At 43.0% G+C, this 22,671-nt stretch overlaps 2 protein-coding genes across 6 annotated transcripts in view; one reads left to right on the top strand and one right to left on the bottom strand.

Annotated features, from left to right (window-relative positions):
- Positions 1-9,151, bottom strand: part of tdp1 (tyrosyl-DNA phosphodiesterase 1) — an 85,044-nt gene extending 75,893 nt beyond the window's left edge. For both annotated transcript variants that reach the window (XM_041848276.2, XM_041848275.2), the window contains exons 1-4: positions 8,917-9,151; positions 6,374-7,026; positions 6,233-6,276; positions 6,067-6,122 (exon numbers count right to left, since the gene is read on the bottom strand). In XM_041848276.2, coding sequence (XP_041704210.2) covers positions 6,067-6,122; positions 6,233-6,276; positions 6,374-7,019 — 746 coding nt within the window. In that variant the 5' untranslated portion in view covers positions 7,020-7,026; positions 8,917-9,151. The remainder of the gene's footprint in view (positions 1-6,066; positions 6,123-6,232; positions 6,277-6,373; positions 7,027-8,916) is intronic.
- Positions 9,152-16,748: 7,597 nt separating this feature from the next.
- efcab11 (EF-hand calcium binding domain 11) overlaps positions 16,749-22,671 on the top strand; it is an 84,505-nt gene continuing 78,582 nt past the window's right edge. For all 4 annotated transcript variants that reach the window (XR_005995275.1, XM_041847064.1, XM_041847065.1 and 1 more), the window contains exon 1: positions 16,749-16,897. Coding sequence is in view for 3 of the 4 variants with exons in the window: in XM_041847064.1 (XP_041702998.1) it covers positions 16,820-16,897 (78 nt within the window). In the remaining variant the exon portion in view is untranslated. The remainder of the gene's footprint in view (positions 16,898-22,671) is intronic.

The raw sequence follows: 22,671 nt of genomic DNA, 5'->3' as shown, positions 1-22,671 counted from the left end.
AACATCTCCTTCCAAAATGGAATGGAGTTAGTCCCCTCTTTGCTGCTATAACAGCCTCCACTCTTCTGGGAAGGCTTTCCACTAGATGTTGGAACATTAATGCGGGGACATGCTTCCATTCAGCCACAAGAGCATTAGTGAGGTTGGGCACTGATGTTGGCGATTAGGCCTGGTTCGCAGTCGGCGTTCCAATTCATCCCAAAGGTGTTCGATGGGGTTGAGGTCAGGGCTCTGTGCAGGCCAGTCTTCCACACCGAACTCAACAAAACATTTCTATATGGACCTCACTTTGTGCACAGGGGCATTGTCATGCTGAAACTGGAAAGGGCCTTCCCCAAACTGTTGCCACAAAGTTGGAAGCACAGAATCGTCTAGAATGTCATCGTATGTGGTAGCATTAAGATTTCCCTTCACTGGAATGAAGGGGCCTAGCCCGAACCATGAAAATCAGCCCCGGACCATTATTCCTCCTCCACCAAACTTTACAGTTGGCACTACGCATTGGGGCAGGTAGCGTTCTCCTGGCATCCGCCAAACCCAGATTCGTCCGTCGGACTGCCAGATGGTGAAGCGTGATTTATCACTCCAGAGAACACGTTTCCACTGCTCCAGAGTCCAATGGCGGCGAGCTTTACACCACTCCAGCCTACGCTTGGCATTGCGCATGGTGATCTTAGACTTGTGTGCAGCTGCTCGGCCATGGAAACCCATTTCATGTTCTTGTGCTGACGTTGCTTCCAGAGGCCGTTTGGAACTCGGAGGTGAGTGTTACAACCGGGGACAGATGATTTTAACATGCTAGGCGCATCGGCACTTGGCGGTCCCGTTCTGTGAGCTTGTGTGGCCTACCACTTCGCGGCTGAGCTGTTGTTGCTCCTAGACGTTTCCACCTCACAATAACAGCACTTACAGTTGACCGGGGCAGCTATAGCAGGGCAGAAATTTGACAAACTGACTTGTAGGAAAGGCGGCATCCTATGACGGTGCCACGTTGAAAGTCACTGAGCTCTTCAGTAAGGCCATTCTACTTCCAATGTTTGGCTATGGAGATTGCATGGCTGTGTGCTCGATTTCATACACCTGTCAGCAACGGGTGTGGCTTAGATTGCCGAATCCACTAATTTGAAGGGGAGTCCACATACACTGTATATACAAAAGTATCTTCAATAAAAATTATTTATATTCAGGGTTGTTACTTTTTTGGGGGCATGGGCTCATATATAGGCCTATACGTATGCATAAGCTCTAATATGCATATGGATGTTTTGAATTAATCATCACCTTAGAAAGCACTGTCTATTTCGTTGTGTTAGGCTTTGAAACAACATCCACAAAGACCATGTTTTACACTGTTTCAACCTGCTGTTGAACTTCTTTCTTCAAATTGATCAATCACAGTGAGATAATTTTTTAAAAGCACATACTGTTTTGAAGATAACTGTTTGATGTGATTTTCGAGAGCATTTGCATTGATGTCAGAGTGGTTAGAGGGACAATAGAGCCCTGAGTATCAGGCCATTAGCGACCTGATGATCGTTAGCGAGTTGGGTACTACTAACTCATGTCCAGAGTGCATAAGAGGAGATTACCGAGACTCAACGGTCACGTAGAATTTGAGTAATGACTGCCGGTGTGGCGGTAATACTGTCACTGCAACAGCCCTAACCTTGACTTGGAAGAGTTCCAGTGTTGGATAGCCATAGCCAGCTAAGTAACATAGCATCCCTCTCTGTTTGAGCCGGGTGTTTGAGTAGGTTAAACTAGCATTAGCTATCTAAGTAAGTGAACGTGAAAGTGACAAAATACTAAATATAGCTAGCTCTCGCTCTTTCTTGCTTCTCCTTAATTTGTTAAGAAATTAATTTGTTAAAAACTGTTCAACTATTGTCTTCCTCTCTCTGAGTCAACTACTCACCACATTGTATGCATTACAGTGCTGGCTAGCTGTAGCTTATGCTTTCAGTACAAGATTCATTCTCTGATCCTTTGATTGGGTGGACAAGAGCTGATGGGTTGGAGAACGTCCTCCGGAAGGTGTCATAATTACTGTGTAAGTCTATGGAGGACGGAGACTAGCTGTCCTCCGGCTAAACAATGGTACTACCGTAGAGAGTGCTATTGAGGCTATTGTTGACCATTGCAAAACAATGTGTTTTAATCAATTATTTGCTGACGTGAATATATTTAGTATAGTTTTATCTGAAAAGGATAACTATAATGTTTCACTATTTTTATGAAATTCACTGAGGAGGATGGTCCTCCCTTTCCTCCTCTGAGGAGCCTCCACTGGTTGGAGGCCGTTGGTTGAAATTCGATTTTCTTGTCGGTTTGGCCTCTTGTCGGTTCGGCCAGAGTGTGGGTTTGTTCCCAAAGCATATCGTTGGTGCCACGTGGGGAAAGGGTGGGGAAAGACAGCGCATCTCAGTATGGAGCGCATTTCACAATGTATGTATTGTGATGTCACGAGAGGCTACACAGCTTTCAGCGGGATTGCTCAAGTAGTGCAAGGAGACCAGGTTCAATCAAAACAACGATTTTATTAAAGGTCTTGGGAAACTAACGAAAGTATAACACAATTCTGTTCTCTTGTGGCTCTTTACGGGTTAACAGTTCAGGGATGTCTCTTCCACATCCAAAATCATAACTCTCACTCGCTCAAATAACTTTTCCCCAGTCTTACTGTATTCCACGTTGCAGCTAGTGGCCAACCCAGCAAAACGTCCTTCCAAATGTCCCACACGTATTTCCACCGGTGCATATATCCAAAGGTGAGTATTTCCCCAAAGGTAAGTATCTCCAAATCCTTATATTCCTCCTGGAAGTGGACGGGCAGCACTCTTGTCCTCCAGACAGCCCAGGTTGGAGACTGTGTCTCTTCCCTTCCCAAACCTTCAGCTCATCAGCTCCTCATTTGTTTCAGCTGCGTGGGAAGATTGGCCATAGAGGGGTGGAGTTCCCGACCATACCAGCAGATGGAGCCATAGCTGTCTGGGTTTGCAGCCACCTCAGGGGGATGTAACGTCCCTCCAGGACACAGCCTCTCGTGACATCACAGTATCATCTTAGCTGGTAACTTTTTTTCTTGTGACAGGTACATTTTCTGCAGCATTAACCAGGTTTCCATCCAACCTTTTTATGCAAGTAAAGAACATGTCGTATAAAAAACTTCATGACAGGCCTGATGGAAACAGAACATGTCTGTAAACTTTCCAAATGTCCCACAAGGTGGGATGTTAGTGTTGGTAAAATGAATAATGTGAGAAAGGTCAGTGGAAGCGCTTTTATGTGTAAATATTGATATAATAACCATCATATCGAAGTAAGCTTGGAGTCATACAATGACATGTTGTGTGGTCCTCCCACTAAAACTCGTCGTGAAAGCATGCAGTTTATTAGGCTACAGATTAAATATATTATGATGAACTTCACAGGGTGGTGAAAGTGCAAGTTGAGGAGCTTGATGCTCCTTTCCAATAAATATCAAGGGTCTTATTCTGGTGAAATGATCATCGTACTTGGTTGCCATTTGACAAATAAAAATAATTTTGCTCTTTAGTCCATAATAATCTCATGTAGGCTATACGTGCTGTTAGTTAGAGCGCATGTGCCAATACTGGAGTGGGCACACTCACTATATAACACAACACTCTTTGTGAGATAACCATCAGTTGATTTGAAAATGTGATGGAAACCCATTTAACTTGTATTTTTAATTTGGTACACCGTACCTTCTCCGCTATGCAATCTGGTTTCCGAGCTGGTCATGGGTGCACCTCAGCCACGCTCAAGGTCCTAAACAATATTATAACCGTGATCGATAAAAAACAGTACTGTTCGGCCATCTTCATCGACCTGGCCAAGGCTTTCGACTCTGTCAACCACCACATTCTTATTGGCAGACTAAATAGCCTTGGTTTCTCAAATGACTGCCTCGCCTGGTTCACCAACTACTTTTCAGATAGAGTTCAATGTGTCAAATCGGAGGGCCTGTTGTCTGGACCTCTGGCAGTCTCTATGGGGGTGCCACAGGGTTCAATTCTCGGGCCGACTCTATTCTCTGTGTATATCAATGATGTCGCTCTTGCTACTGGTGACTCTCAGACCCACCTTTACGCAGACGACACCATTTTGTATACAACTGGCCCTTCATTGGACACTGTGTTAACAAACCTCCAAACGAGCTTCAATGCCATACAACACTCCTTCCGTAGCCTCCAACTGCTCTTAAACGCTAGTAAAACTAAATGCATGCTCTTCAAATCGAACGCTGCTTGCACCCGCCCGCCCGACTAGAATCACTACTCTCGGCAGGTCTGACTTAGAATATGTGGACAACTACAAATACCTAGGTGTCTGGTTAGACTGTAAACTCTCCTTCCAGACTCACATGAAGCATCTCCAATCCAAAGTTAGATCTAGAATCGGCTTCCTATTTCGCAACAAAGCCTCCTTCACTCATGCTGCCAAACATGCCCTCGTAAAACTGACTATCCTACCGATCCTTGACTTTGGCGATGTCATTTACAAAATAGCCTCCAACACTCTACTCAGCAAATTGGATGTAGTCTATCACGGTGCCATCCGTTTTGTCACCAAAGCCCCATATACTACCCACCATTGTGACCTGTACGCGCTCGTTGGCTGGCCCTCACTACATATTCGTCGCCAAACCCACTGGCTCCAGGTCATCTATAAATCACTGCTAGGCAAATCCCTGCCTTATCTTAGCTCATTGGTCACCATAGCAACACCAACCCTTAGTATGCGCTCCAGCAGGTATATGTTTACAATAATGTTTACATATCTTGCACTACTCATCTCATATGTATATACTGAATTCTATTCTATAATATTCTACTGTATCTTAGTCCATGCCGCTCTGTCATTGCTTGTCCATATATGTATATATTCTTAAATCCCATTCCTTACTAGTTTTGTGTGTATTGGGTATATGTTGTGAAATTGTTAGATATTACTACAATGTCGGAGCTAGAAGCACAAGCATTTTGCTACACCCGCTATAACATCTGCTAACCACGTGTATGTGACAAATACAATTTGATTTGATCTCACTGGTCATCCCAAAAGCCAACACCTCCTTTGGCCACCATTCCTTCCAGTTCTCTGCTGCCAATGACTGGAACGAACTGCAAAAATCTCTGAAGCTGGAGACTCTTATCTCCCTCACTAACTTTAAGCATCAGTTGTCAGAGCAGCTTACCGATCACTGCACCTGTACACAGCCCATCTGTAATTAGCCCACCCAACTACCTCATCCCCATATTATTTATTTTGCTCATTTGCACCCCAGTATCTCTATTTGCACATCATCATTTGCACATCTATCACTCCAGTGTTAATACTAAATTGTAATTATTTTGCACTATGACCTATTTATTGCCTTACCTCCATAACTTACTACATTTGCACACACTGTATATAGATTTTCTATTGTGTTTTTGACTGTACGTTTTGTTTACCCCATATGTAACTCAGTGTTGTTGTTTTTATCGCACTGCTTTGCTTTATCTTGGCCAGGTCCTAGTTGTAAATGAGAACTTGTTCTCAACTGGCTTACCTGGTTAAATAAAGGTGAAATAAAAAATATTAAAAAACATCATTTAACCGCAAAAGGTATTTTTATGTGCACTATGTCATCACGCACAGCCTTTAATCTGCAACAAGTCAATTTGATGGAAACATCTCTGGTAGGAAAAGGTGTATATTGTTTTTTTGCAGATTTTAAAATATTTGCATGAAATATGTCGTCAATTGGATGGAAACCTAGCTATAGCCTACGTTACAGTAATATTAGGCTTAATATATCTGAATGATAGATCAATATGAATGAACATCTAATTGACACATCTCCATCTGGCTTTCTGGGGTCACCTTCTTTTTAAAAAAATCGTAATTATATATATCAGGACCACATCGGACTGATATGAATTGCAATTTAGGCCACGGGTGTTTATTTTCCGATGAGTTTGTTCTGGGGGTGTTGGAACTGAATCTGATGGTTGTCTGCTGTATAGAGTTTGAGCTTAACAAAGAGTAGGGCATTACCTGAACACAGGTGGGTACTGCTGCAACATCCAGGCAATGTCAAAGCAGTAGTTGAACTACAAAAGAAAGGACAGATAACGTAACTAAAATAGGCAAACCTGCTTTCATCTCCTTCAGTCAACCGAGCAACATATTTCAGTACTAGTGTATCTCAATGATCTCATACCTGCACAGATTCCTTCAGTGTCCCGAACAAAGGAGAGAGGATTTCTGAAATAAGGACACAAAAACATTGACGATTACCTTGGGAAACATAGAAGTCTCTACTGTCAACACAGAAATGAGAGCAGAGCGAGTATTAATTCACCTTTGATGTGCAAAGCCCCAGTGTTGTACCTCTTTTCCAACCCTGTGACCTTGTTGAGGTAGAACCTGTAGGTGTCATTGACAGGAGGCACGCTCGTCTCAAAGAAGTCATCCGGTTCGTCAATGTAGTAGGTTCTACCATGGGGGCTGGGAGGCCTTTCCTCCACCTTTGCCTTCTTCGGCTTGGGGCTCAACCTCTTGGGAGGCGGGTCTTTCTGTCCTGAACTTTGACCTTTAGCCTTATCATCATCATCATCACTTTCTGAGAGAGCCCAGCCGGAAATTGAATCATCAACCTTCTTCCTCTTACCAGCCAGAAAGGGGCTGGATTGGTTGGATTCGTACTTTACTGGCTTCAATTGGCTGGCCTGTGATGCCTGTCTGGCCTCAGAGCCAATAGAGAGGGGGGGGGCGGCAGTCACTGGGTCAGATTTAGGTTCAGGTTTCACCTCTATGGAAAGTGGAAGATCAGGATCATGTTTGGGTTGGTGGAAGTAGGAGGCTATCTTGGGGGAGTTGTGGTTGGAGTCTGAAGATGTGTGTTGGTCAGGCGGGGGGTTGTTGTTTGAGGCAGAAGGGCGTGGGTCATCGTTGTCGTCATCGCTGCTGGAGAGTGTCCATTTCCCGTGCTGATTCTCCAGTGACATTTCTGATCTGCGAGAGGTGAGAGAAAGGGTGAGAGGTCAACGTTGATTGGTCATGGTCATTAGTCAGCAACAGGAGGCCCATGGTTGTCAGCTTTACAATCAAAGGAACAATTGGTCACTGATCTAAAGTCAGTTTTGCCTTCCCATCAAGTGAATAATATTATGTTTAGGATTGAGAGAAAAGGCTGATCCTAGAACTGTGGTTAGGGGCCACATATATAGGGCAAGTTATTGACATCACCTGGCCTTTACCACCACTGGTATACATACTACATCCGGGTATTACAATTATAGCCTTTACACTAGTCATGGGGAAGATATCCCCAGAGGTGGACTGGATATTCTCAAAGAATTCGGCCTCTAGTTATTAGAAGGGAAATACTGTAACGTTACTATAACTGTTAACGTTACATTGAAAGAGAATGCACTGTACAGCAATGTGTCAGTGCCACACAGACTTTAATACAGACGACACCATTTTGTATACATCTGGCCCTTCATTGGACATTGTGTTAACAAACCTCCAAACGAGCTTCAATGCCATACAACACTCTTTCCGTAGCCTCCAACTGCTCTTAAACGCTAGTAAAACTAAATGCATGCTCTTCAATCAAACGCTGCTTGCACCTTCCCGCCCGACTAGAATCACTACTCTCGGCGGGTCTGACTTAGAATATGTGGACAACTACAAATACCTAGGTGTCTGGTTAGACCGTAAACTCTCCTTCCAGACTCACATTAAGCATCTCCAATCCAAAGTTAAATCTAGAATCGGCTTCCTATTTCGCAACAAAGCCTCCTTCACTCATGCTGCCAAACATGCCCTCGTAAAACTGACTATCCTACCGATCCTTGACTTCGGCGATGTCATTTACAAAATAGCCTCCAACACTCTACTCAGCAAATTGGATGTAGTCTATCACGGTGCCATCCGTTTTGTCACCAAAGCCCCATATACTACCCACCATTGTGACCTGTACGCTCTCGTTGGCTGGCCCTCACTACATATTCGTCGCCAAACCCACTGGCTCCAGGTCATCTATAAATCTCTACTAGGCAAATCCCTGCCTTATCTTAGCTCATTGGTCACCATAGCAACACCCACCCGTTGTATGCGCTCCAGCAGGTATATCTCACTGGTCATCCCCAAAGCCAACACCTCCTTTGGCCGCCATTCCTTCCAGTTCTCTGCAGCTAATGACTGGAACGAACTGCAAAAATCTCTGAAGCAGGAGACTCTTATCTCCCTCACTAACTTTAAGCATCAGTTGTCAGTGCAGCTTACAGATCACTGCACCTGTACCCAGCCCATCTGTAATTAGCCCACCCAACTACCTCATCCCGATATTGTTATTTATTTAGCTCATTTGCACCCCAGTATATTTATTTGCACATCATCTTCTGCACATCTATCACTCCAGTGTTAATACTAAATTGTAATTATTTTGCACTATGGCCTATTTATTGCCTTACCTCCATAACTTACATTTGCACACACTGTATATAGATTTTCTATTGTGTTATTGACTGTTTTGTTTATCCCATGTGTAACTCTGTGTTGTTGTTTTTATCACACTGCTTTGCTTTATCTTGGACAGGTCGCAGTTGTAAATGAGAACTTGTTCTCAACTGGCCTACCTGGTTAAATAAAGGTGAAATAAATAAAACATGTAATAAAATATTATAACTCACAACTACATTGAACTGTTTTGTAAACCGTACACGCCCACTTAGTTTCTAGGCACATTCTTGCAAACAACATCATGAGAAAATAGCTTTCAAAGTCAAACTACATAAAAACTACATGCAAGACTAATTGCAAGTAATGATTTAACTAGCCAGCCAGCAAGAAGAATGTCATTAGCAATTCAATGATGTGGTGGCGGGAAATACTCACTGTCAGGAGTTGAATTGTTGCAGTTACGGGCTAGACAATTTTCTCAAAAGATATTGCTACAACAATGCATAAATCATTGATCTAATACCAGGAACGCGAATACTTCCGACGTAAGTGGCTTATTGCATAAATCATAAACCAGTCTGATAGCTATGTAATATATTATTAAATGATAAATGATGTTTTGATTTTTAGAAGCGTCTCGTGGACATGTTTTGCTAAACAGTGTACTGAAAAGTCCATCCCCAGCGGAACATGAAGTAAGTAACATTCGTTCCTATCTCGTGACGTGTAGCTGACTTTTAGTCGAATTCCTTTTCACAATACTGTAAAAGGCTCTACATGGTCAATCTGACATCTGCAGTGGCCCCCACAGCATTTCCAGCATTTACCTCGCATTTCCAGATCAAGCATAAATTGGCTTTAAAGCATTTACTGTGATGCAGCTTCAGCAGAAGTGAGGCGTCCGCATTGTTAAAGCCAATTTATGCCCGATGTCCACCAGATGCATATGCGTTTTGTTTTGTCTGCTGTCTAGCCTACATTTTCAGTGCTTGAGTCGAAGGGAGAGGGATAACTGGGCCCAAAATCTATCTTCTCCAGCAGGTGGCGTTCTTTCCGCTCACCAAGCGAGGAGTTTTTGTATGGAGGTCGTTTCCACCCACAGTTTTTATGCGAGTAAAGTAATAACATATATAAAAAAAATCACAACAGCTTTGAGGGAACAGGTAGTTTCGGTACAATTTTATAAATGCTGACAGATAATTAGTTTGTTCGACATGGTGGGATCTTTGTGTCAGTAAAATTAATTATGCGAGAAAATAAATGGTGGTGGAAACGCCTTTATGTGCAAATAGCCTAAAAAACATAACATTGAAGTAAATTTGGAGTCACGTGATGACTCAGGAAATCATGCCATTTTAGGCTACAGAAGAAAAAAAATAATGTACTTCACAGGGTGGTGAAAGTGCAACAACTTTTTCATTAAAAACGACTTCATTAAATGTTGGACAGTAGTTACACCTAATGGAAACAGGTTATTTTTTACTTAAAATTAATATTACAGATTTACTTAATTTACTTTTGTTATTCAAACACTGTTAGAAATGATTATGTCAGATTGACAAAATGTAGGCCTATTTAAGTATTCATGTTTCTAACAACTGGGTCAAATACCTCCAAAATGAATAAATTACTCCTTTCCAATAAATGTCAAGGGTCTTATTCTGGTGACATGATGATCAATGCTTGGCTGCCGTTTGACAAATAATCTAGCTCTTTTGTCCATAATAATCTCATCATGTAGTAGGCTACCCGCACTGTATCTGCAAACTGTTGGCTAGAGCGCACATGCCAAGACCAGAGTGGGCACTATTGCTATATAACCAGTGGCATGTATTCATGGATGCCAAGGGAAGCCAGGCTTCCCCCAAAAAATTGACCAAAAAATAAATAAAATAATTATATTTAGTCTCTGTGTTTCATAATTTTCCTTCAATTCGCAAGAGGCTGAACGCATCTCACTGGAGAATGCATCCGAGCGAGCAAAACAGCGCCCCTCTGTTGCTGTATGTGTAGGCCATCTATCTGATGCGGTCTGGTCCAAAATAGTATGACATGGTTGTCGACATAGCATTGAATGCAAGGGAAGCCAAATTGCATTTGGCCTCCCTTGATATTTTTTTAAAAGTATAAAATAATAGCCAATCAACGTTGAGTGAGCTCAACTGTGAATGGTCCTGGCGCACCACAAAAAAAAGAAAAAAAAAGGGAAGCCAGTTTGGATTTGGTGTCACTCCTATCAAATTGCATTGAGAGCATACATTATTGACAGAAACAACTTGAATTGTTGCAGCTCATTTTATTGTTGTCCTCCAGTGACTAGCTAGCAAAAATTGGCCCTTTCCTAAATTTGCCATGGATGGAGATAGGGATTTGGACTTGTGGTTTTACTTTATTCTCTGTACTGGCCAATGATTATGTTACGCGGAGTGGAACAGGGGAACCAAAGAGCAGACTCAGACGAGGAGACTGGGATGAAGAAACCAAAGTATTTATTGAAACACAGGGGGAAGATGGAGTGCAGGTCAGGGGAAACTGCTGGAAACCAGGTGTGGAGGTTGAGGCTGGAGTGAGGGGGGTTGTGACAGGTGGAGGCGTTCCGGAGGTTGAATCCAAGGGAGTAGTAGAGTGGGAAATCCAGGACAGAGTAGCAGGATGACGAGGCGTGGGACTGGAGACAGGGACCAGAGTTGGAGCGGCAGAACTGTAGCGGAGAGGAAAACAGCGTCAGGCAAGGAAAACAGGCACAACAGGATATGAATAGTAACAAACTGCTAGAAGCGTAGACTGACTGAGCAGAGATTACAATCTGGCAGTGTGGAAGTGGCAGGACTGAGTATTTGTAGAGGTCTTGCTTATGGAACAGGTTGCAGCTGGTGGGGATCTGCTCTGACTCCAGCACACCTGTCGCCACACCCACAGCGAGAGAGAGGGAGAGGGTACTGGGGGAGTGGCGGCAGGTCAAGGAGACACAGGATGAGCAGTAGAGTGCGTTGCAGGAGCAGATGTGACTGTACCCCCCCTCTACGGGCGCCACCTGGTGCCTGAGCAGGCTTGTCTGGGTGTGAGGTATAGAAATCCCGTAAGAGGGAGGGGTCCAGAATGTGACGGCGGGGCACCCAGCAGCGCTCCTCAGGCCTGTCTCCCTCCCAGTCCACCAGGTACTGCCAGCCACGACGGAGCACGTCCAGAAGCCACCGGACGGTACAGGCAGGAAGGTCATCGATGAGCCGAGGGGGTGGATGAGCTGCTGCAGGAGGAGACAGGTTTAATCAGGGATACGTGGAAGGTAGGATGGATCCTGAGAGAGGCTGGGAGTTTCAGGCACGCCGCAGAGGGGTTAATAACACGGTCAATTTCAAAGGGACCAATGAATCGGCGGGAAAGTTTCTTTGATGCCACCTTCAATGGCAGGACCTTCGATGAGAGCCATACCTTTTGACCCAGGGTGTAGACAGGAGCTGAGGCCCAGCGACGGTTGGCTTGGGACTGGGTCCTGTCGGAGGCACGAAGAAGGGCAGCCCGGGCCTTCCTCCAGCTACGGTGACAGATGGTCCTGGACAGAGGGAACCGCAACCTCAACCTCTTGGGCGGGGAACAAGGGGGGTTGGTAACCCAGAGCACACTCGAAGGGTGACATACCTGACGAGGTGTTGGTGAGGGTGATGTGTGCATATTCAACCCAGGGTTAGCTGAGCGCTCCAGGAGGAAGGGTTAGCAGAAGTCACGCAGCGTAGGGCAGTCTCCATCTCTTGGTTGGACCGTTCGGTCTGGCCGTTGGTCTGGGGGTGATATCTAGAAGAAAAACTGACATTGATTCCAAGAGCTGGACAGAAGGATCTCCATAGCTGGGAGGTAAACTGGTGTCTTTGTCGGAAACAATGTCAGTGGGGATGCCATGCAGACTAAACACATGGGATACTAATAGGTCCGCAGTCTCCCTGGAGGACGGGAGCTTGGAGAGGGGAATGAAGTGAGCCATTTTGGAAAACCTGTCAATAAATGGTGAGGTTACCGTTAGATGGGGGAAGGCCAGTAACGAAGTCCAGAGCTACAGTGAGGGAAAAAAGTATTTGATCCCCTGCTGATTTTGTATGTTTGCCCACTGACAAAGAAATGATCAGTATAATTTTAATGGTAGGTTTATTTGAACAGTGAGAGACAGAATAACAACAAACAAATCCAGAAAAACGCATGTCAAAAATGTTATAAATTGATTTGCATCTTAATGAGGGAAATAAGTATTTGACCCCCTCTCAATCAGAAAGAGTTCTGGCTCCCAGGTGTCTTTAATACAGGTAACGAGCTGAGATTAGAGCACACTCTTAAAGGGAGTGCTCCTAATCTCAGCTTGTTACCTGTATAAAAGACATCTGTCCACAGAAGCAATCAATCAGATTCCAAACTCTCCACCATGGCCAAGACTAAAGAGCTCTCCAAGGATGTCAGGGACAAGATTGTAGACCTACACAAGGCTGGAATGGGCTACAAGACCATCGCCAAGCAGCTTGGTGAGAAGGTGACAACAGTTGGTGCGATTATTCGCAAATGGAAGAAACACAAAAGAACTGTCAATCTCCCTCGGCCTGGGGCTCCATGCAAGATCTCACCTCGTGGAGTTGCAATGATCATGAGAACGGTGAGGAATCAGCCCAGAACTACACGGGAGGATCTTGTCAATGATCTCAAGGCAGCTGGGACCATAGTCACCAAGAAAACAATTGGTAACACACTACGCTGTGAAGGACTGAAATCCTGGGGGCTCTCATGAGGACCACCACAGGAGTGGAAGACCCAGAGTTACCTCTGCTTGGGCCAAGAAACACAAGCAATGGACATAAACCGGTGGAAATGTGTCCTTTGGTCTGGACACCAAATTTCAGATTTTTGGTTCCAACTGCCGTGTCTTTGTGAGACGCGGTGTGGGTGAACGGATGATCTCTGCATGTGTAGTTCCCACCGTAAAGAATGAAGGAGGAGGTGTTATGGTGTGGGGGTGCTTTGCTGGTGATACTGTCTGTGATTTATTTAGAATTCAAGGCACACTTAACCAGTATGGCTACCACAGCTGCAGGAATACGCCATCCCATCTGGTTTGGGCTTAGTGGGACTATCATTTGTTTTTCAACAGGACAATGACCCAACACACCTCCAGGCTGTGTAAGGGCTATTTTACCAAGAAGGAGAGTGATGGAGTGCTGCATCAGATTACCTAGCCTCCACAATCCCCTGACCTCAACCCAATTGAGATGGTTTGGGATGAGTCGGACGGCAGAGTGAAGGAAAAGCAGCCAACAAGTGCTAAGCATATGTGGGAACTCCTTCAAGACTGTTGGAAAAGCATTCCAGGTGAAGCTGGTTGAGAGAATGCCAAGAGTGTGCAAAGCTGAAATCAAGGCATAGGGTGGCTATTTGAAGAATTGTAGTATCGAGTCAATGCTGGCAATTATTGCTGATAAACAAAGGAGTCCGCTCATACTGAACCTTTGATCATAAGTTTTATTCATATCACAAGCTTTCAGCATAAGTTACAGATGTCATGACACCCGGAGAACGGCGTCCCAGATTGCAATGGCCGCTCTAACCTCTTCGTCGTTTTTACCCAGTATATATAATCTTCCCAAGATAGGGGTGGCTCCCTCTACTGTCCAATCCCCTACAACACACAGACTTCTCTGTCCTATCCGGGGTGTCACATTAAAACCATTCCCTCTGACACTAAAATAAACATCCTCTCCGGTTCCACTTAAAAACATTAACAACGTCATAATCTTAATACACTACAGAATCTCAAATATAAAATATATTTTGATTTGTTTAACACTTTTTTGGTTACTACATGATTCCATGTGTGTTATTTCATAGTTTTGATGTCTTCACTATTATTCTACAATGTAGAATATAGTAAAAATAAAGAAAAACCCTTGGATGAGTAGGTGTGTCCACATTTTTGACTGGTACTGTATATATATTTGCTAAAAAATATATGGGGGATTGGAAGTGATGCAGACAATTGCATTGATGGAAGTTACAATCTATCTGCAATATTAAAGCTGATCTACCCCCTAAAAAACAACAACAACAACAACAACAACAACAACAACAACAAGAGGGCTTTGTTGGAGCCCAGGGGCATATCTTTCACTGGGGACGGGGGGACAAAACGAGGCAACGGTGCGCTTTAGGACCATGCAGATGTCTCCTGTTTTGGATTGTTTATCGGATTAAAAAATAACAATTATGTCCCCCCCACTTCTAAAACCAAAGTTGCGCCCCTGTTGGAGCCTATTTCTTCCTATTAAAAAAAATAAGAGGTAGGCCTACCTGTTTGATAGAAGCAATTATACTATCCATAGATTTGTCAGTGTAGCCAAATTCTCCAATACTGTCACCATGCACTCCTTAAATACCTCCATATCTGGGAAGGGCTTGGTGTGTTTGGTTAAATCCAGGGCTCAAAAGGAGTGAGGGTATACCATACCCTTTGTTAAAGAAAAGGGCAAAAAGGATTGTTAGCTTTCTATTTTGAAATCAAAAGTATCCAGATAATATAAAGCGTTCTATAACAATACTTATCTCCGTGATGCCTTATGCTAGAAACAAGCTTTAAAATGCCCACAAAATAAGTGACTCTGATGCATATGGGGATATATTGATTCCTCTCTATGACATTGTGAAGCTGAGCCTTCAGTATTCGAGGAGACAAAAAAATGACTTTGCTATTCTGTCCCTATTAATTGAACTTTTCATTTTCTGAAAAGAGAAGATGTTTAAACCCAGGCAGTTTTTTATATAAGCACTTCTGTTGTTAGGTTAAGGAACAGACGAGTAGCCATGGGTTGAAGCTTATATTTTTCTGTCTCGGTCGAGCCTCTGTATGGGTGGAAAGGTAACTTGAAAGTGCCATGCTTAGATTCATACGTGTGTAATATTTGATTATTTGCTAACAGCAACCGTTTAGTTGCAAACAAGACATTGTGGTTTGACATTGGAGAAATATGGTAAGAATACCTATTTCTCTGTCCATTCTTCCCTGAAACGTCTATTTTCAATATCCACCTTTTGCGACTTTTTCAGAGCGACATTTTCTCTTGATTGCAAGCGGTTTTCCCCACAATCAACGGACAAAGAAATATAAAAAACTAATTTAATAGAGACATTTGTGATTTTATCAGTGTAATCAGATTGAAAATATTAGGATATGTTATTGACATTGAACTGATTATATAGCCTATATATGTGTTAAAAATGTTGTTTAATTTGTAGTGTAGGCCTATGAATGGGGCTGCTATTATGTTGTTCTATTTTGACTATTAGCAGATAAAAATAATTTCCCAAGGCTAAATCTAATGCCTACCCCTGCTGTCCTACACTATTCTAGTTTAGCGGGTGGCAATTTAAAAACATTTTTGGTGCGTGCACAAACAGGAGGTCCCGTACCGGGAATAAATTCAAACTACTTTCAACCCTGGCCTAATCTTAAATGTTTGTTTTCATGCATATCTGCCCTCTCATTAGCTAGAATGGTCCTCCTCCCGACTGCCTTCCATTGTTGAAGACATTTATTTTCATTTTTAGAGCGGCCACTAGACTATATGCTTAATATAATGCATAATCTGTGCACATATCAAACCAGTGGTGTAAAGTACTTAAGCAAAAAATACTTTAAAGTACTATAAGTAGTTTTTTGGGGTATCTGTACTTTTTAAAAATATTTTCCTAAAGAAAATTATGTACTTTTTACTCCGTACATTTTCCCTGACACCGAAAAGTACTCGTTACATTCTGAATGCTTAGCAGGACAGGAAAATGGTCAAATTCACACACTTATCAAGAGAACATCCCAGCTCGTCCCTACTTCCACTGATCTGGCGGACTCACTAAACACAAATGCTTCATTTGTAAATTATGTCTGAGTGTTGGAGTGTGCCCCTGGCTATCCGTAAATTTAAAAAAAATACCAGAAAATGGTTCCGTCTGGTTTGCTTAACATAAGGAATTTGAAATGATTTATACTTTTACTTTGACTTTTGATACTTAAGTATATTTTATCAATTACATTTACTTTTGATACTTAAGTATATTTAAAACCAAATACTTTTAGACTTATACTCAAGTAATATTTTACTGGGTGACTTTTTCCACCACTGTATCAAACAGGTAACCAAAATGTAACGTGATTGACAACACACTACCTCACAGTAGATGGCGGCATGAACAAACAAAATGTGCGAACGCCATGATGCCAAAGAAGAAGAAGAACAGGTAACCAACGGTGAATCTCATACGGTCTCCACGGAAACTTACAAAACTTTACTTGTCGTCTGTGCAATGTACCAACATGGAAATGTATTCTCTAACACATTTTGGCAGAAAACAGAGAGAAATCACCGACATCGACAAGAAGAAGTTTGAAACGGTAAGAACTAACTGTAGCTAGCTAACGGTAATTTAACCGTTCATAGAGTACTGACTGTAGCTAACTGATTTTTAGCGCCTATATCTGATACCAGGGGCAGAATGGCCCCGTATTTGGCCGGCCCTTGTGTGGGAGTACTGTTTAGGGTACCGAAGTTTACCCAATGTATCGTATCATTACCATGTCTCGCTCTGTAAAAGCACATCCTATAATTGCCGTCTACACTAGTATCATTCATGTTCAGAGACCAGTGTGTCCGGGATGCCAAAGCAAGCAGAGACTGAGTTCAGTTCACAGGTGAGCAATGCTACACGGCTAATCTTTTGCATTAGTTAGAGAGTCAGCGCTATCTGACACTGACCGCGGCGGCGAGACTTCACTTAAGTTTATAACTGTGAAGAGGGGTTGGAGTTTGAGTCGATTGTAGCTAAACCGAGGCCTGTTTTCAGTCTTTTGTGTTTTTTCTTTTGTCTCTTCTCTTGCCTTATTTACAGTATGTCTGGCTGCTATGGTGTCTGCGTCAGAGTTTCCCAAGCTCGGTCCTGGGCCCAGCTGGGTGCACGTTTTGGTTTTAACACTAACACTACACAGCTGATTCAAATAACAAACTCATCATCAAGCTTTGATTATTTAAATCTGCTGTGCAGTGCAGGGGCAAAAACCAAAACGTGCACCCAGGGGGGGCCCCAGGACCGAGTTTGGGAAAACCTGGTCTAGGTGACAGAGAAACTTAAATGGTGTTTATTTTTACCTTTGACCCCCAGCTCCCTGGAAACTTGTTTTTGTGTTAACTAGGAGCAGCAGGCTACTGGGAGATGTTTACTTGACTTTTATACTATAAATTGACTCTTTCAATTAATTTACTCTGGCAAGTTTGCCACCGGCGCGCTGCAGTAGGGAAGTAAAGCGGAAGTTAAATCCATCACTTCCGTTTGGCTGTGCCCATAGCAACATTCGAAAATGAGGTGGATAGAGGACCACAGTATGAGTCATAAAACCCTAGTGGTCAAACAGGGAAATGGTTCAAATCGTTTTTCCACCATTCATTTTTCCCATAGGGGATTTTAGAAACCCTTACAATAAGGGCTGTGTTTCGTGTAGGCTTACCCTGGCGTGACGTTTTGTTAACCGTGTAAATCTTTCTAGGACAAGGTGACTTATCAATACACTATATATACAAAAGTATGTGGACACCAGTGGAGGCTGCTGAGGGGAGAACGGCTCATAATAATGGACAGAACGGAGCGAATGGCATCATACACCAGGAAACCATGTTTGATGTATTTAATACCATTCCATTGATTGGAATGGGAAAGGCGGCAGTGTGGAGTGCAATAGAGATTGCATCATCTGTGGATCTGTTGGGGCGGTATGCAAATTGGTGTGGGTCTAGGTTTTCTGGGATAATGGTGTTGATGTGAGCCATGACCAGCCTTTCAAAGCACTTCATGGCTACAGACGTGAGTGCTACGGGTCGGTAGTCATTTTGATTATATATTTTTATTTCACCTTTTACGAAGCCACTCCTTCGTTGCCTGGGCAGTGTGTTTGGGATTATTGTCATGCTGAAAGACCCAGCCACGTTTCATCTTCAATGCCCTTGCTGATGGAAGGAGGTTTTCACTCAAAATCTCACGATACATGGCCCCATTCATTCTTTCCTTTACACGGATCAGTCGTCCTGGTCCCTTTGCAGAAAAACAGCCCCAAAGCATGATGTTTCCACCCCCATGCTTCACAGTAGGTATGGTGTTCTTTGGATGCAACTCAGCATTCTTTGTCCTCCAAAGACGACAAGTTGAGTTTTTACCAAAAAGTTCTATTTTGGTTTCATCTGACCATATGACATTCTCCCAATCCTCTTCTGGATCATCCAAATGCACTCTAGCAAACTTCAGACCGGCTTGGACATGTACTGGCTTAAGCAGGGGGACACGTCTGGCACTGCAGGATTTGAGTCCCTGGCGGCGTAGTGTGTTACTGATGGTAGGCTTTGTTACTTTGGTCCCAGCTCTCTGCAGGTCATTCACTAGGTCCCCCCGTGTGGTTCTGGGATTTTTGCTCACCGTTCTTGTGATCATTTTGACCCCACGGGGTGAGATCTTGCGTGGAGCCCCAGATCGAGGGAGATTATCAGTGGTCTTGTATGTCTTCCATTTCCTAATAATTGCTCCCACAGTTGATTTCTTCAAACCAAGCTGCTTACCTATTGCAGATTCAGTCTTCCCAGCCTGGTGCAGGTCTACAATTTTGTTTCTGGTGTCCTTTGACAGCTCTTTGGTCTTGGCCATAGTGGAGTTTGGAGTGTGACTGTTTGAGGTTGTGGACAGGTGTCTTTTATACTGATAACAAGTTCAAACAGGTGCCATTAATACAGGTAACGAGTGGATGACAGAGGAGCCTCTTAAAGAAGTTGTTACAGGTCTGTGAGAGCCAGAAATCTTGCTTGTTTGTAGGTGACCAAATACTTATTTTCCACCATAATTTGCAAATAAATTCATTAAAAAATCCTACAATGTGATTTTCTGGATTTTTTTTTCTCAATTTGTCTGTCATAGTTGACGTGTACCTATGATGAAAATTACAGGCCTCTCTCATCTTTTTAAGTGGGAGAACTTGCACAATTGGTGGCTGACTAAATACTTTTTTCCCCCACTGTAAATGCTTCACGGAGTTCAAGTAACAGACACATCTCAACATGAACTGTTCAGAGGAGACTGTGTGAATCAGGCCTTCATGGTCGAATTGCTGCAAAGAAACCACTACTAAAGGACACCAATAAGAAGAAGAGACTTGCTTGAGCCAAGAAACACGAGCAATGGACATTAGACCGGTGGAAATGTGTCCTTTGGTCTGGAGTCCAAATTTGATATTTTTGGTTCCAACCGCCGTGTCTTTGTGAGACACAGTGTGGGTGAACGGATGATCTCTGCATGTGTATTTCCCACCGTAAAGCATGGAGGAGGAGGTGTTATGGTGTGGGGGTGCTTTGCTGGTGACACTGTCTGTGATTTATTTAGAATTCAAGGCACACTTAACCAGCATGGCTACCACAGCATTCTGCAGCGATACGCCATCCCATCTGGTTTGGGCTTAGTGGGACTATCATTTGTTTTTCAATTGGACAATGACCCAACACACCTCCAGGCTATGTAAGGGCTATTTTACCAAGAAGGAGAGCGATGGAGTGCTGCATCAGATGACCTGGCCTCCACAATCCACCGACCTCAACCAAATTAAGATGGTTTGGGATGAGTCGGACGGCATGAATGAAGGAAAAGCAGCTAACAAGTGCTCAGCATATGTGGGAACTCCTTCAAGACTGTTGGAAAAGCATTCCAGGTGAAGCTGGTTGAGAGAATGCCAAGCGTGTACAAAGCTTTCATCAAGGCAAAGGGTGGCTATTTGAAGAATCTCAAATATAAAATATATTTTGATTTGTTTAACACTTTTTTCTTTGTGTTACTACATGATTCCATATTTGTTATTTCATAGTTTGATGGCTTCACTATTATTCTACAATGTAGGAAATAGTAAAAATAAAGAAAAACCCTTGAATGAGTTGGTGTTCTAAAAGTTTTGACCGGTAGTGTACATGTACATATTACATCAATGACCTTGACTAACCTGTGCCCGCGCACATCGACTCTGTATCGGTACCCCCTGTATATAGCCTTTTTTAATGTTATTTTATTGTTGCCCTTAATTTTATTTATTATATATATATATGTGTGTATGTATGTTTTTTTCTTCAGTTTATTTTAGTAAGTGCTTTCCAATACTTATTTTTCTTAACTGCATTGTTGGTTAAGGGCTTGTAAGTTAGCATTTCACTAAGGTCTACACCTGTTGTATTCGACACGTGACAAATAACATTTGATTTGATTTGAAATAGGAGAAATGTGGTGGATCCTCTGTTAAATTACACATTTCTCGAGGTAGGAATATCGCAAAAATATGATCAATGGCTCATTCGAGAGAAGACAACCTCCCGCGTTATGACATCGGCCACTATTTAAATCTGACATGTATGATAGACGCTTTCACGATCTAAAAGCCGTATTTCTATAAACTTCCAGTGTATTGAGAGTGGCTTTATCGCAATGCTACCTCATACCGGATGAATTTCTGCCTGTTTGCACAGCATCAGCTCAGATAAACATGAAATGACCCCGGTAATCGAAAGAACATCACTCAGAGCCTCCCGAGTGGCGCAGCGGTCTAAGGCACTGCATTGCAGTGCTTGAGGCGTCACTACAGACCCGGGTTCACGCTGACTTCGGTCGCCAGTTGTACGGTGTTTCCTCCGACACATTGGTGTGGCTGGCTTCCGGGTTAAGCGAGCAGTGTGTCAAGAAGCAGTGTGGCTTGGCAGGGTCGTGTTTCGGAGGACGCATGGCCTACCTTCGCCTCTCCCGAGTCCATATGTGAGTTGGAGCGATGGGACAAGACTGTAACTACCAATTGAATATCACGAAATTGAGGAGAAAAAGGTCAAAAGTACAAAAATAATAATTAGACAATTTAACACGCATCTCTTCCGGTACGGTTTTGGAAACATAAGGAACGTGTTTTTCATATCAGCGTGAAGAAATAATAATAATAAAGTTTAATTACTACACATCTTTATAGGGTTAGGGTTCCCGCAAAGCCATATGTTACAGCGCTTGTTTTACGGAAAACAGACGGAAGACAGAGTGGACTACCTGTGCTAATTAGCTATCTGCATCTCCAAACACCTGTGTGTAAACGGAAGAGGTCAGACGGACACAACAAAACGTGTTGTCTCTGAAAAATACTGTCAGTTGCAACCAATGTTCCCTCTAAGCTGCGCAGCTCCACGGGACTGCCGCGCAGAAGAAATATCAGCCCACGCAGAGAAGCACGAGATTGAACTTCACTCAACTTTCTAGTTTTCCCCTTTTAGTTAACACTATCAGCGTTTCCCTCTACTGTGGGAATTGCCAATATTAGCCACTTTCAATGCAACATACCGAAACCAAAACGAACTATGCAAGATTTAAGTATGCAAAACTATGAAAGATTTTCTTGTAGGCGGAACACACCGGAGTAGGATTCTATTGCATTGACAGGCACAACTCAGGCACATACTCTACAGACCGGTGCGGCATAACCAATCAGAGCTGCAGTATCCCTATATGCAAATAGACCATTGCCATATATGGATCTGTGCCATTCACTTTGAACTGGATTGTGTTTACAGCATGAGTGGTTGCGAGTATATGCGCTTGTTTTGAGATCAAAGTGAGAGCTGCATGTAGCCAAGTGTACTCATTTTGTTCATATTCTTTGCTAGTAAGTGAGTTATTAGCCCAGTTATAGCCTATTTTTAGTCAGCAATGGGGGAGTGGTTGCTTCCTACAAGAGCACAAAACATGTGCATTTCTAGCCATCTTTGAAAACCAAGTCAGGTTTAGAGCCTTTTTTCTGTCTTAAAGGGGGAATGTTGTATTTTGAGACAGGCTTGAATAAGCTAAGTAGGCAGAGGGTAGCATAATTTGTCTGATTCTCTGTTATAATGGTATGGGATGAATAATTTACTAAATAAAGTTAAGTGGTTTCTTGCATCGAACAGCGCATTTTCAGTCACATCCTTGTCTGAATGACAAGTGGATAAACAGGTTAATGTCAAGCCCTGCATATTTCTTTCAAAAGTCTCATGGAATGTAGGCCTACATTGAACACCACACATTGGCTGCTACTGTAGGCTGAATGATAGAACAGCTATTTCCATATTAAAATGTTATGGGATG

This window comes from Coregonus clupeaformis, chromosome 25, assembly GCF_020615455.1.
Source record: "Coregonus clupeaformis isolate EN_2021a chromosome 25, ASM2061545v1, whole genome shotgun sequence".
Classification (NCBI taxonomy): domain Eukaryota; kingdom Metazoa; phylum Chordata; class Actinopteri; order Salmoniformes; family Salmonidae; genus Coregonus; species Coregonus clupeaformis.
The sequence above is the reverse complement of the archived record's forward strand: the minus strand, read 5'-3'. Positions and strand labels throughout refer to the sequence as shown.